This window comes from Colossoma macropomum, unplaced genomic scaffold (assembly GCF_904425465.1).
Source record: "Colossoma macropomum unplaced genomic scaffold, Colossoma_macropomum, whole genome shotgun sequence".
In the NCBI taxonomy this organism is placed as follows: domain Eukaryota; kingdom Metazoa; phylum Chordata; class Actinopteri; order Characiformes; family Serrasalmidae; genus Colossoma; species Colossoma macropomum.
Window position 1 is genome coordinate 9,237,806 of NW_023494806.1, and position 13,377 is coordinate 9,251,182.

General features: G+C 38.7%; 2 protein-coding genes across 2 annotated transcripts in view; one reads left to right on the forward strand and one right to left on the reverse strand.

Annotated features, from left to right (window-relative positions):
- Positions 1–19: 19 nt before the first annotated feature.
- Positions 20–3,661, reverse strand: si:dkey-174n20.1 (uncharacterized protein LOC796174 homolog). Its single transcript, XM_036598073.1, has 4 exons — positions 3,283–3,661; positions 1,885–2,127; positions 1,211–1,513; positions 20–480 (listed from the first exon to the last, which is right to left on the reverse strand). The coding sequence occupies exons 1-4, from the start codon at positions 3,401–3,403 to the stop codon at positions 221–223; spliced, it is 927 nt and encodes a 308-aa protein (XP_036453966.1). The 5' UTR covers positions 3,404–3,661; the 3' UTR covers positions 20–220.
- Positions 3,662–3,719: 58 nt separating this feature from the next.
- si:ch211-225b11.4 (thyroid adenoma-associated protein homolog) overlaps positions 3,720–13,377 on the forward strand; it is a 32,086-nt gene continuing 22,428 nt past the window's right edge. The window contains exons 1-12 of the mRNA XM_036599090.1: positions 3,720–3,917; positions 4,022–4,202; positions 5,623–5,708; positions 5,743–5,752; positions 5,796–5,823; positions 5,920–6,068; positions 6,160–6,282; positions 7,747–7,867; positions 9,955–10,097; positions 11,112–11,196; positions 11,837–11,973; positions 12,147–12,344. Of these exons, the coding sequence (XP_036454983.1) occupies positions 3,787–3,917; positions 4,022–4,202; positions 5,623–5,708; positions 5,743–5,752; positions 5,796–5,823; positions 5,920–6,068; positions 6,160–6,282; positions 7,747–7,867; positions 9,955–10,097; positions 11,112–11,196; positions 11,837–11,973; positions 12,147–12,344 (1,392 nt within the window). The 5' untranslated portion in view covers positions 3,720–3,786. The remainder of the gene's footprint in view (positions 3,918–4,021; positions 4,203–5,622; positions 5,709–5,742; positions 5,753–5,795; positions 5,824–5,919; positions 6,069–6,159; positions 6,283–7,746; positions 7,868–9,954; positions 10,098–11,111; positions 11,197–11,836; positions 11,974–12,146; positions 12,345–13,377) is intronic.

Here is a 13,377-nt window from a genome sequence, read left to right on the forward strand (position 1 = left end):
TCCAGTTCACTTTGACTTTAAATACTGTCTCATAAAATGGACTATTTATTCCAGCAAGAGACACCAAAATAAGCCTGGATCTTCTCATCCGGATCATTACAGCAGTAGCTGAACACTTAAAAAATAAATCAATGGAAATTAAAAAGAAAACCAGTGTCAAAAAGAAACATCACATCATCCATAAATAACATAAAAACAGTCACAAATAAGCAGCCAGCTCTCAGGCGAGTTTAACTAGTCTCTCGCTAGCCTCCCACAGCTTTTTGGCCACACCAGCGTCCTTAGCGAAAGCTTGTAACTTGGCTGGTTTGCAGTCACAGAAGTAGCCTCCGTTGTTAGCGATGACCTCGTCTGCTACTGCGCAGTGGACGACTGTCTGCGCCCCCGCTTCACATGACACAAAGAACATGAACATGATGACCTTCATCAGCAGCTGGAACAGGAACGAGTAGTGGCAGGTCCAGTTGCTCTGGACATAACCTGGACAGATCAGAGGAGAGGTAAGAGCCAACACTGGCACACTGATTACTGTCTGTCATTTGAAAAAGTGCTCCTGGTGGCACCTTTGGCTGAAAATCACAGTTGGGCTGTGCTGCTGATTTTATTAATACTCCAGTAATCTACAGACTAGTTTGACAATTATTGAGTAATCAAACCATAAAATTACAGTAAACTTTCACAGACTGCAAAATACAAGGAAAAAAGAACTAAGAAGGCCTTACAAAAAAGCCCGGTAAAAAATAGCATATAAATGAGTGTCCATCAGGATGTTTCTTTCTACAAGAGAGCAATACGATTATTTCAAACTGCAAACTAATCATTGCTGATTCATCAAGAAAGAAAAATGTAATCAAGTACTTTTGATAGCCCTAATCACAGTGGCAGCTGCAAAGGATGACTTTTTAAAGTTTTTTTTAAATTACTTATTACACAGAAAGCATGAGACAGATGTATGGCTGCTGTGCTTCAGTAGACGCTTTGTCTAGTTCATGTTATAAGCCTCATTGCTTATTCCATGAACACACTTTTTTTTTAAGTAAAAGCCACTCCTGACCTGGTAGCGAAAGGCATTTGTGCAGTAAAATGCAATAGAAAAAAGACTTTTTTATGATTATGATCACATGGCCTTGTATTACACATATGATGGTTATACATATGAGGTAGGACCACATATGAAAAGGGCTACAATCTGGTTTAAAAAAAATCTCACCAGGATGCACCGCATATGCTGTCACTCCCTTTCCCTCCATCATGCGTGCGAGCTCCTGCGTGAAGTAAATGTTGGCGAGTTTGCTGCGGCAGTAGGTGAAGAAAGGGAACAGGTTGTAGTTCAGGTCCTGGAAGTCCAATCTTTGGTACTTGTAGTTGGAACAGGTAAGCGCGATCACTCGACTGGGGGAGCTCTCCTTCAGCCGCGGCAGCAGCAGGTTGGTGAGGAGGAAATGTCCCAGGTGGTTCACCCCAAAACACATGGAGAAATTGTCGTCGGTCCAGTCCAGGACACTGGGAACGCCTGGACAGTTCAGGAACAGAACAGAACAGAACATGACATGCAACCTCTGCCATTATCACTGTATGTGGTGGATTCTTCACAGAGAAATTTAACTTTACATGTCAAACGTTATTTATTATTTATTACTTCTCAAAGGCGAATGGTATTTGATTTATTACAGAGACGATGACAATTACTGTCTTGCGCAAATTATTACGTAACAACAAAACATTTCGTTAATGGTTAGAAGCTCATTTACATGTAGCCTTCTGCGACATCAGTACTGCAAAAGCCAATATTGCAGTAACAATGAACACAACATATTGTGTAGCCCTAGAAGCAAGTCTCTGCAATTACAGCTGAAGGCTTTGTGAGCTGTCCATCACACTTACCTGCATTATTGATGAGAATATCCAGCCTCTTCTCTTTCTGTAGGAAGGTTTTGCTGAATTCTCGTATGGATTTCATGTTGGCAAGGTCCACTTCCATGTACAGGACGTTCATGTTGTGGCTCCTTGCCTTGATCTCCCTCACAGCCTTTCTTGCTCGGTCCTCGTCCCTACAAGCGATGATGACTCTGGCTCCTCGCAAAGCCAAAGCCACGGCCGTCTCTTTGCCAATGCCAGAGTTTCCACCTGAGAGACATGAAGGAAAAAGTCAATACAGGGCATCCCTATATGACAGACAAGCCTGCTGGCCTCCTTCTGTAGAGTCATAATAATGCAGGGTGATATTCAACCCAGGCCTGCCCAACACTACTCTCTGAGATCTAAACCCTCCAAAGCCACCCTAAGTTAACATGTTCTTGGCCACTTTGATTAGGTGTTAGATCAGGGTTGGAACTGAACTCTGCATGATTAATACCCAGAGGAATGATGGAGCACCCCTGCAACAACCCAACCAACAAATGGGAACCAATGTGCGGTTAGAAACTTTGTAAGCCTGTGCCACAGCATGTCTTAATAAAAAAAACTAGATAGATAACCAGGTCCAAAAATCCACAAATTAATGAGTAAATGGTGAAAAGGTTCACTTTTTTCACTTAAAAGGGAACTCCACCAATTTTTCAAAAATTCTACACAATTAAGTGGTTGAGATGTAAACAAAGTCAATCAAAGTGGTTTGATGTGAAATGCTCTGTTCTAGAGAAACTTGCCAAGCCATAATTGTTCACAGCGCTGGTATAGGAACCAGACATCTAAAGAGTTTAATGCCTCTGAAAGCTCTCTTACATAAAGTTATAACATGAAACTGTTAGATGTAAGCTGCCTGATGTCTGACACACTGTTTTATGAAGGTTGTGTGAAACAACTTCTGGCTTAAAATGTCATTTAATCCATTTATTCCAATCCAGTCATGTCAGAGGGGTACATGCTTGTGTTGTAAGACAAAATAGTCTCCAAAGAAAACTTTTTTTCCAGATTTTACTATTTTACCATCATCAACGTTACATATAAAAACTCAGAAGACAGATGAAGGTTCAGTGGTGCTTTTGGATAGTATGTGAAATGGTTATATTTGTGTTGTAAACATTATGACGCCTGGTTCCCATCACCACCGCTGTGAAGAGTCTGTAAGTTTGCATACAATGAAACACTTCACACCAAACCACTCTGAATGACTGTTTACATCTCGAGGAGTGAAATATTCAGAAATCAGTCTGATGTGGGGACAATAAAAGGAGACAACATGAAGAACCTGAAACATTTCTGCGTTGCCAGGAACGTAGCTAACCAGCTAGCTGCAGCTAACAAACGTTAAACGTTAGCAGGGGGAAATGACTCACTCACCGGTTATAAGAACTGTTTTTCCATCCAGTCGTTTCACGTCCATACAGTAGTTACGTCTTTTCATCCATTTTAGTACTAAGAAGGAGAAAAGTGCGGCAAGGATTGTGTACAAAAGATACATATTATACTAGCTAATGTTAGCTAGTTAGCTATCTAGCTCAGTTACCTAGGCAACGTTAGCTGTCTAACCTAGAGCAGTATGTTAGCTCGCAAGCTAACATTAAATTAACGCTTTATTTGGCTGCTGAAAAAAGGACTAAACATTAGGCTATATGCTATTCCAGTGTCACTTATCCATACAGAATAATGCTAACCTTACAGAATGTGACTTTTTAGCCTGCTTGCTAACAATGAACTGTCAGCTCAAATAGGCGAGGACCTCCAGAACGGTAAGGGGCGCTAGCGACAGTGAACATACATACTGTGCTGTATTACTACTGCAGGGTGAAGGAGGTGTTAACGTGGAGTCCTGTATGTGATAAAGTGGTGATAAAACTTGCCACTATGGTTTCTACACGTTCGGCCGAGAGTCAGTTTGAAGCACTTCTTGCTTCGTTCATTTCAGAGGACAGTGTAGCGCCGGCTGTCAAAGACACGCTGGCTGTTTTCATAAAGAAGCTAACAGACAGTGCTAGGTTGGTCACCGCACATGGACACTGAAGAGTGTTTTAGTTTCTCAGCTATAACTGTTATTTGGTCACATGTAAAGTATATGATGTTGTGCCCGTTTTTCTGACAGGACCACGGTGAGGAGAAGTAAGGAGCGCTCTTTGGAAGAAGCCTGTCAAATGCTGAGGAAAATCCCAGCTGCTGTCATGCAGTCTTTACAGCATCAGCATCATCGCCACTTAGTCCAGCTCCTACTGGCTCTACAGCTGGAGGCGGTCAGCACATCTTCATCCTGTCGGAAAATAGACCAGGCAAGCTGTCTGTTTTCTTCCTGGACGTGTTTGGCTTGTGGACACCTTCCAAATGCCACCCTATTGGACATAAACCGATCAGCCAAAACATTAAAACCACCTCCTTGTTTCTACACTGTGTCCATTTTATCAGGTCCACTTACTATATAGGTGCACTTTGTAGTTCTACAATTTACAGACTGTAGTCCATCTGTTTCTCTGTATACTTTGTTAGCCCCTTTTTTCCCCTGTTCTTCAATGGTCAGGACCACCACAGGGCAGGTGTTATTTGGGTGGTGGATCATTCTCAGCACTGCAGTGACCCTGACGTGGTGGTGGCGTGTTAGTTGTGCTGGTATGAGTGGATCAGACACAGCAGTGCTGCTGGAGCTTTTAAACCCCTCAGTGTCACTGCTGGGCTGAGAATAGTCCACCAACCAAAAATATCCAGCCGTCAGTTTCCTGTGACAACTGATGAAGCACTAGATGATGACCAATACGCACTGTGCAGCAACAGATGAGCTGCTGTCTTTGACATTACATCTACAAGGTGAATCAACAAGGTAGGTGTGTCTAATAGAGTGGACAGTGAGTGGACACTCTAATTCTAAACTCTAGCAGCACTGCTATGTCTGATCCACTTGTACCAGCGCAACACACACTAACACACCACCACCATGCCAGTGTCACTGCAGTGCTGAGAATCACCACAGAATCTGTGGTGGTCCTGTGGGGGTCCTGACCATTGAAGATAAGAGGGTAAAAGGGGGCTAACAAAGTATGCAGAGAAACAGATGAACTATAGTCTATAATTGCAAATATTGTAAGTGGATCTGATAAAATAGAGTGTAGAAACAAGGAGGTGGTTTTATTGTTGTGGCTGATCGGTATATAATGCTGGATTTGGATGTAGAAGCCTCACTTAAAAAGTCTGTGACCATTTGGGATTGTGCAATTGCCAAGCAGGACAGACTACATACCTACAGGAATCCTATAGGATTTTCTATTTAAGTGTCCAATAGGAATGTCTGGGTTCCAGAAGATGTGTAGGATTCCTTTGGGATGATTTAAATTCCTGTTGGAACTTTTTCTCCTATGTAGTGGCACTATTCAGACCCCTGATTCAGCTCAAGACCTTTAGCTCATGAATAAAATGCAGGTGGGATAATGCTGCTGGGATAATGAGTTTGTATGCTGTAGTCTGTACCAATGACAGTAGAACGCTGTACTGTCCTTTCCATATTACATCAGTGTTTCCCAGCCCCAGTCTTGTAGTCCATCTGCACCTCACTGTTCTTGTGTGCCATTAGCTAATAGTATACTGCTAGAGTTGAATGAGGAGCAGAAAAGAGGCAAAATACTGATCCAGAGTTTGTATATCTTGGCTGTATAGCCCCTTTCTTGACTGACAGTTACATAATTTGGTTGGTTTCTTTTACAGATGCTGCAGCACTTGGCTCAGTTTGATCACCTCTGGTTTCTGGAGAGGTCCAACAATGTCTTCACGGATTGCTGTTCCAGGAGCAGGTGAGGAAAGATGTATTCAAGTGTCATTTTGCAGATGGAGTTGTGTATATATGATAGAATTATGATGCAGTAGCTCTTTATTTGCAGGTGCTGTCATTAAAGGACCTCCAGATAGGTGAGCGTTAGTTATTTTGTATACTGGTATTGAAGTGTGCGCTCCTTGACAGCTCTGAACAAATTCAGGAGAATTTGTTTATGTCTCTTTTAACAGTCTGTGTGTTCCTGGAGGACAGCACGACTGGGCGAGAAGTTTTAAGACAAGCTTGCACGTCCCTGTTGAGTAAAGTCACAGAGTTACTGCCTGTCGTTATGAAAGACGAAGCAGTAAGAAACGGACTACTGTGTTATCAGACTGTTAAGGTCAGATACTGAAGTCTATTTGAAATTATTTGATTGTTTCATTGTGAGTGGCAGTTTTTGTTGTCACATCTGTCTATTGGGCTGTCTCCAGGTGTGTCTACAGGTGTTCCAGCTGCTACCTCAGCAAGTAGCACCCCTAGTGTTTGGGGAACAGAGAGGAAATCCATCTATGTTGAAAATCCTGGAATTCCTAGTGAATATCATCTTAGGGGAGGTTAGTTATCTCAGCCAGGGCTGTGTTTCTGGACATTTTGGGTGGACCTTATATTGGTAGCCAATATATTACTTGTTAGTAAATGATAAAATTGATTTACTGTCAACGGCCCTATACTGGAATTTGATATGATAATTACAAGCCATTAGTCGTCTTGTGGCAGGAAATTTTAACTTTGAAACTTAATAGACTGGTATCAGCTTGGGTGGGATGGCTCCCATCACTTCCAATCAGATTCCACTCTGAAATTTGTCAGTAGAAAGTCCCACCTATGTGAATGTCCAGTGTTTCTGTCAATCAAGCAAGCCTTGTTTCTTGCATGTTAAAGGATGTGAAAGTGACTGAATTTGAACTTGCCTTTATAGGGTAATTTTTTTCAATCATTTAAACTAGGGCAGCATGATAAACGTTATTTTTATTGTTATCATGATGTGAGTTTCCATGATAAACTCATCAGCTTGTATCCTGATCTCTCACAAGAAGAGCGAATAACTTAACCATTCAGCTAAACAGCCAATTACAAAACATCCACATGTACAGATGACTATTCTCACTCCCAGTGTTACGCATAAAATGTGTGAAGCAGTAATGCCTATTGTCACAACAAATCTGCATCACTATAAGAAGGTTTTAAGGGAATTAAATATATATTTATTCAGTTTTAAATTATAACAAAATTAAGTAACCTTTATAGCCATTCAGGAAATGCTGATGATTCTCAGATTTCTATTTGCAGTTCTGATGTAAGTAGCTATTAGTGTTTTATTATTTTTATTTTGTACAATAGTGAATGGTGCTCTTGAAATTTGTATTTTAGCTGGCTGCTTAAAGGAGAGGTTAGTTTACACAGCCCCCTCCAAAAGATCTGTACACATCCAATCAGAGGCAGCCTATTTCAATGATAATTTGTTGTATCATCCGCCATAATTTGAACCATTTAGTAAACAACATTAATTGATTTCTGCCTCATTTTTTTAATTTGCCTCTGTGGCCGTTATTTGCTAGAAAAGAACTGAAAAGCTTCATGAAGGAGGTCTGATTTCTAAGCAATAGCTTTATGCATCTGGGCAGTATAATTATTGTAAAAATAAAATGATTAGCTACTTGTTTCAATATCAGCTACAGCAAGGGGTTAATTATTTGTTATTGTCATCAGCACAGAAATTCTATATCGGTCCATCCTTACCAAAAATATTGTACATGTGTTTTGTGATTGTAATTTACAAGAATGACTTCTTATAAATAAATGTATTTGTGTGTATTTCTTAAAATATGCTCTATAAATAGGAGTTCAAAAAACAGACACCCTCTAGCTGATTAAGGCCTCCACCAACACAAGGCTTTTACCTTTTCGTATATAGCCATGATACAGTAAAGGTTTTTATTTCTTGATAAGTTCCATGCAAATCCATGTATGTAGTTTTGGATATGTTATGTTGAATTATTCTAGATTATGTTTCTCAGACTTCCAACAGGGACACCCGCTTGCTAGCAGGAACGGCAGTTGCCATGCTGATCTCCACAGCAACAGACAGTGAGAGTGGAGGCTCATCTGCCTGGAGTCTGCTGCAGGTTACCAGCGGGGGTGAGCTAGAACGGATCAGACACAAGCATCGCACGAGAGAGCCATCTGGCCTTCAGTACTGTACCTATTAACATAGCACTGATGTAGATGATGCATATGTATTTAGATGATTCGATATATATATATATATATCACACATTATATTTATATATATATATATATATATATAGTGTGTGTGTATATTTATATGTGCTAAATAAGTTGTATATGACACTGCTAAATCTAAATAAAAATAGAATACAATGATATGCAAGTCATGTAAACCCTATATTTAATTGAAAATAGTATTGTAAATATCAAATGAAACTGAGAAATTGTATTGTTTTTTGAAAATATGCCCATTTTGAATTTGATGCCAGAAACATGTTCCAAAACATTTGGGACAGGGGCATGTTTACCACTGTGTTGCATCATCTCTTCTTTTACCAACACTGTAAGTGTTTGGGAACTGAGGAGTCCAATTGCTGTAGTTTTGAAAGTGAATTGTTTTCTCTTTCTTGCATGAAATAGGATTTCAAGTGCGCAAAAGTTCAGGGTCTCCTTTGTTTTTTTCGCTTCATAATGCGCCAAATGTTTTCAACAGGTGACAGGTTCGGACTGCAGGCAGGCCAGTTTAGCTCGCTAACTTTTACTATAGAGCCATGCTGTTGTAATATATGCAGAATGTGTGCACCCCGATACCATCATGAATGCTAGCTGATAACAGCTTAGGTTACTGGAGGATGCAGTGTCCATGATTTCCAAAAAGAATTTAAAATTTTGATTTGTCAGACCACGGGACACTTTTCCACTTTGTCTCGGTCCATCTTAAATGAGCTCGGGCCCAGAGAAGGCGGTGGTGTTTCTGGATTCTGTTTATATATGGCTTCTTCTTTGTATGGTACAGTTTTAACTTGCATTTGTAGATGCAGTGAAGAACTGCGTTCACAGACAGTGGTTAAGTGTTCCTGAGCCCATGCAGTGATTTCCACTACAGAATCATGTCTGTTTTTAATGCAGTGCCGCCTGATGGCCAGAAAATCACAGCCAGCCAAAATTGGTTTTTGACCTTGTCCATTGCATACAGAGATTTCTCTAGATTCTCTAAATCTTTTAATCATATTATGTACTGTGGATGATAAAATCCCCAAGTTTGCTGTTTCATGTTGAGAAACATTGTTCTTGAAATGTTGCGCTCTTTGCCCATGCAGGCTTTCACAGAGAGATGAACCCCTCCTCATCTTTACTTCTGAAAGTCTCTCTGGAATGCCCTTTTTATACCCAGTCATGTTACTGGGCCACCAGTAACATGACTGGGTATAAAAGTAATCACCAGTTTTTAAGCATTACCCAACTTCATTAGACTTTTCTTGTCCAACTTTTTGTGTTGCTGGCTTCGAATTCGAAATGGGCATATTTTTTTCATAAAATAGAAATTTCTCTTTTCACTTTTGATGTGTTGTCTTTGTGTTTTCAAATGAATATAAGGTTTCAGTGATTTGCACATCACTGCATTCCATTTTATTTACATTTTTCACAGCGTCCCTACTTTTTTGAAAAGATGGCTGTGGTTGTGTGTGTGAATATGTATGTAAATTGTGTAAAAATAAATCAGTGCATTGCCATATGTTAAAATATATTATAATCAGTTATAATAATAAATAACCTATGCACTTTTTTTTACATGAATTAAATTCTCATAGTTATTTTTTAAATGGAATACACTACTGTGTAAATATTCCTTTTTTCCTCACATTTATATATTCAGTGTATTTTACAGTAATAATTCTGAATTATATCAAAGAAAAATTAATTTCTAAGGAATCATTATCATGTTGTCAGGGATGTAGATCCCTCTTCACTTGATAGCATCATTAATTCATTCATAATAATGGAAAAATGTGATCTAACTATACAGTCATATGCAAAGGTTTAAACATCCCTGGTAAAATTGCATGTTTTATTAATTTTATAAGGTAATGAGTTAACACATCCTCTACAGAGCCCGAATCTAAATATATATTTTTAATTTTATTGATATTGATATGATTTTTTAATTTTGCCTAATATAATGTTATTTTCATAAATGTGTGTTTATGTGTATGTAGAGCAGTGGAGTTTGACGGTAGGTGGTCTGCAGGTAGACTTTTGCCCCAGAGAAATGGATGGAGTGGACAGACTGGCTATAGGCAGAGGACTCCTGACCTGCTGCTCAAAGGACATCCTCATCAATCGTCACAGCAAGAGAGAGGTATGTCAGTGTATTGCACTAGCACTGCACGTTTGGGATTAGCTAGGCTCAATATTGGCCTAACAATCAAACAGTTTATTTATATTTATTTTGGTCAGATTGTGCATTAAGAGATTTCTCCAGATTCTCTGAATCTTTTAATAATATTATGTACTAAATATAATGAAATCACCAAGTTTGCTGTTTTATGTTGAGAAACGTTATGTTGGTGAGTGAGGCCCATTACTTACTCTTTAAATTTTTAAATAATAGGATTTAAATAATGTGCTGTGTTGAAAGCAAGAGGCAGATGGCTGCTTAGCATAATGAGTAATTCTAATTATATTAAATGAGTAGCAGCAGCGATCAAATACAGTGCAAGTGCACTTACCTTCCTCGTCTTAATTATCTCATAAAATTACAACACAGATCAGCCAAAATAAAAATGAAATCATCTGATTGCTGATTCTGTGTTTGGAGCAAAAATCTGCCAATTCCAATCTTGGCCAATTCTGATTGTGCCCCCCTAATAATGAACAGTGTGGCTGTCTTTGTTGCTTGTTCCACTCAAAGCAAAGCTTCAAAAAATAAAAACAGCCAAAAATCACCGGCTGAGTTGACTAAAATCAGCAGCTGATAAATCTGCTTTGATAAATCTGCTTTGATATAGATCTTTGCATAAGGCTTCTTTTTGATGAATTTATTATGCAGCTTTTATTTTTTGTCTCCTTTATTGGTTCTTGATATTGGAGGATATTTGCTTTACTCTCCACTTTGTTTCTTATTTTTTCTTTTTTTTTAACCAAGGTATTTTTATTGTTTATTACAACACCACCCCATCTATACTGTACCACTGTACCATAAAAGGTCATTCAATTAGTATATCTGTTCAGAACTAGATAATAATAACAATAATAAGAAGAAAATAGTGATGTTGGAGGAGGAAAAAAAGGCAAGTAAAGATTTTCCTTTCCCTTAAAGATTCACCCCTTTGTGCTCTCCACCTTCTTACACATCGTTGTCTATGTTTCTCAGGCATGTCTCCTCCTGGATGGATTATTTCCTCTCATCTCAGCTTTGCACAAGGAGAAACTGGACTATCAGTACCATGTGTTTCAAGGTGCTGCACTCTATAGAAGTATTATATAAGTATTAAACCTACATATACCTCTTGTTTGACATGCTTCATATGTAATGTATGTCAAAACATACTCAGATTTGGCCTCCCTGACTTTTGCATAACCTACTAATAAGGAAATTTTGTTTATTGTGTTTTATTATAATATTATTATGATTCTTGTCCCAATTGGAATCATCATGCAAGAAATCACATTTGTTTGCCATATAATTGTATGTGAAATTGTGGGTGCCCCTGGTCAAATTCCATGTTTAGGTGATTTTCTAAGTGAAAGTAAGTTAACACATCCTTTGCAGAGAACACACTTCTGCACACTTTAATCAAATTTGACATATTGGAGACAAAATAAAAATAAAACATGAAAAAAATAAAACCTGTGCAAATATTCCTACACATTTTAGATTTTATTTTTATTATTTCCAATATTAAACTCCATATTTAATGCCATATTTATGTGTCTGTAGATAAAGTGTTAACTTTTCTCCACCTAGAAAATCAACAAAATATGCAATTTGACTGCGTCAAACCTCTGCATACGATTGTAGGGCTGTTTGTGCAGTTTCTATTTAGAAAGGCTGTAGTCAATTCTTTGGATGGAAATCGAGCTATTTTTTGATTGCAGTGTTTATCATGTGGCTGAAAAGTGTGAAAGAATGTCTGCCGGAGATTTGGGAGGTGACTGGTGCTCCTTTACTTGGGGAAGGCTCAAGCCTGCGACACACACTCACACAAATCATTTGGAACAATGCAGAGAGCCCGGTAAGACCTTAAGACTTCAGCTGGTTTTTGGAGATTTAATAATGCAAATAGAGAAACCCACCAAAGTATGTATTTGTATTCCTTGATCAAAGCAACACAACACTTGAAGATCATGCCAGTTTATGTATGGCAGTTGTTCTTGTTGTTTTTTTCATTTCCAAATGTATCTACAGGTAGAAGGTGTTTCTGAGTCAGTGCGCACTGCCTTCTGTCTGTTTCTGGAAGTCTATGATCTGGACTGCAAACATTCTGGGGACTCTGAGAAACGGCTTTATGCGGAGTTACTGCACAGGATTGCTGAGCTGCCGTGGGAGTCCAAGGCCAAATACTCTCCGCTCAGTGCCCTTCTGCCATATGTGGGGACAGACAAGGTGAGATGTCTCTGTTCTGTCTGTGATGGTATGACTAGTTAGAAAGAGTTGAAAAAGCATGTCAGTCTGCAAACATATGTTGTTTTTCTTTATGTCTATTTAGATGTTAATTAACAAACCAGTAGTTTGTTGTTTGTAAACAGTAGTGTGATTATTTGATTTGATATTACTACATTCATAAGCTGTCTGAAGGTTTATATAGAGTTTAGAAGTTTGGAATAACAATTCAGATGTTAAAAAGATGTGTGAAATTATGCTGCAACTCTACAAGTAATCATTAATGCTACAAATTAGTTGAAATCTGTGAACTTGTAGAAGAAATTTTGGATATGTTTTAGAATAATGAAAAGAGCTGCAGATGATTCTGTAACGCCTGAGAAGCCTGTATAACATTGAAGCTATAATAAGTTATAAACACTACAGTGAAGTTATAATAAAATTAACTTCCAGAGTGCCTCATATTTGAAATGTGGTGATCAAATCTCACGCAGATAATTTATCAATAAATTACTAAGCTCACCGGACACCAATTGTGTGTCCGTGTCCCTCATAACTGCGTAATTCCTGTCAGGTAAGATTACAGCAGTTGCTTAATAAAGTTCCTGTCCAGTTTATCCCACTCTTCCACTGAGATCACATTTCAGATTTTTTGTGCCTGTTGCAGTATTTCACCTGCTGTGCCAAATGAAGAATTGGGATTTAGGTCTGGTGATTTTACTGGTCAGTCAAAATGACCCAGTGCTCCAGCATGTTGAGCCAGTCACATACAGACACCCCACAGCTGTCATTCTGGAATGTGGGAGTGCCAGTGTTGTGTTCTGCTCAAACATGAAGCACAGTGGAAGAGTGGGTTACAAGGGACAGGAACTCAAGAGAGCTCAAGATGTCATGAGACTGGTGTAATGCTTGCCTGACAGGATTGGCACTGTCATTAACGGGCTCATATCATGGAAAAACTATTTATTTATTTATTTATTTATTTATTTATGGTAATAAAAGAGTTTGATGTAACACTGTCAAAGTTTCAAAACAT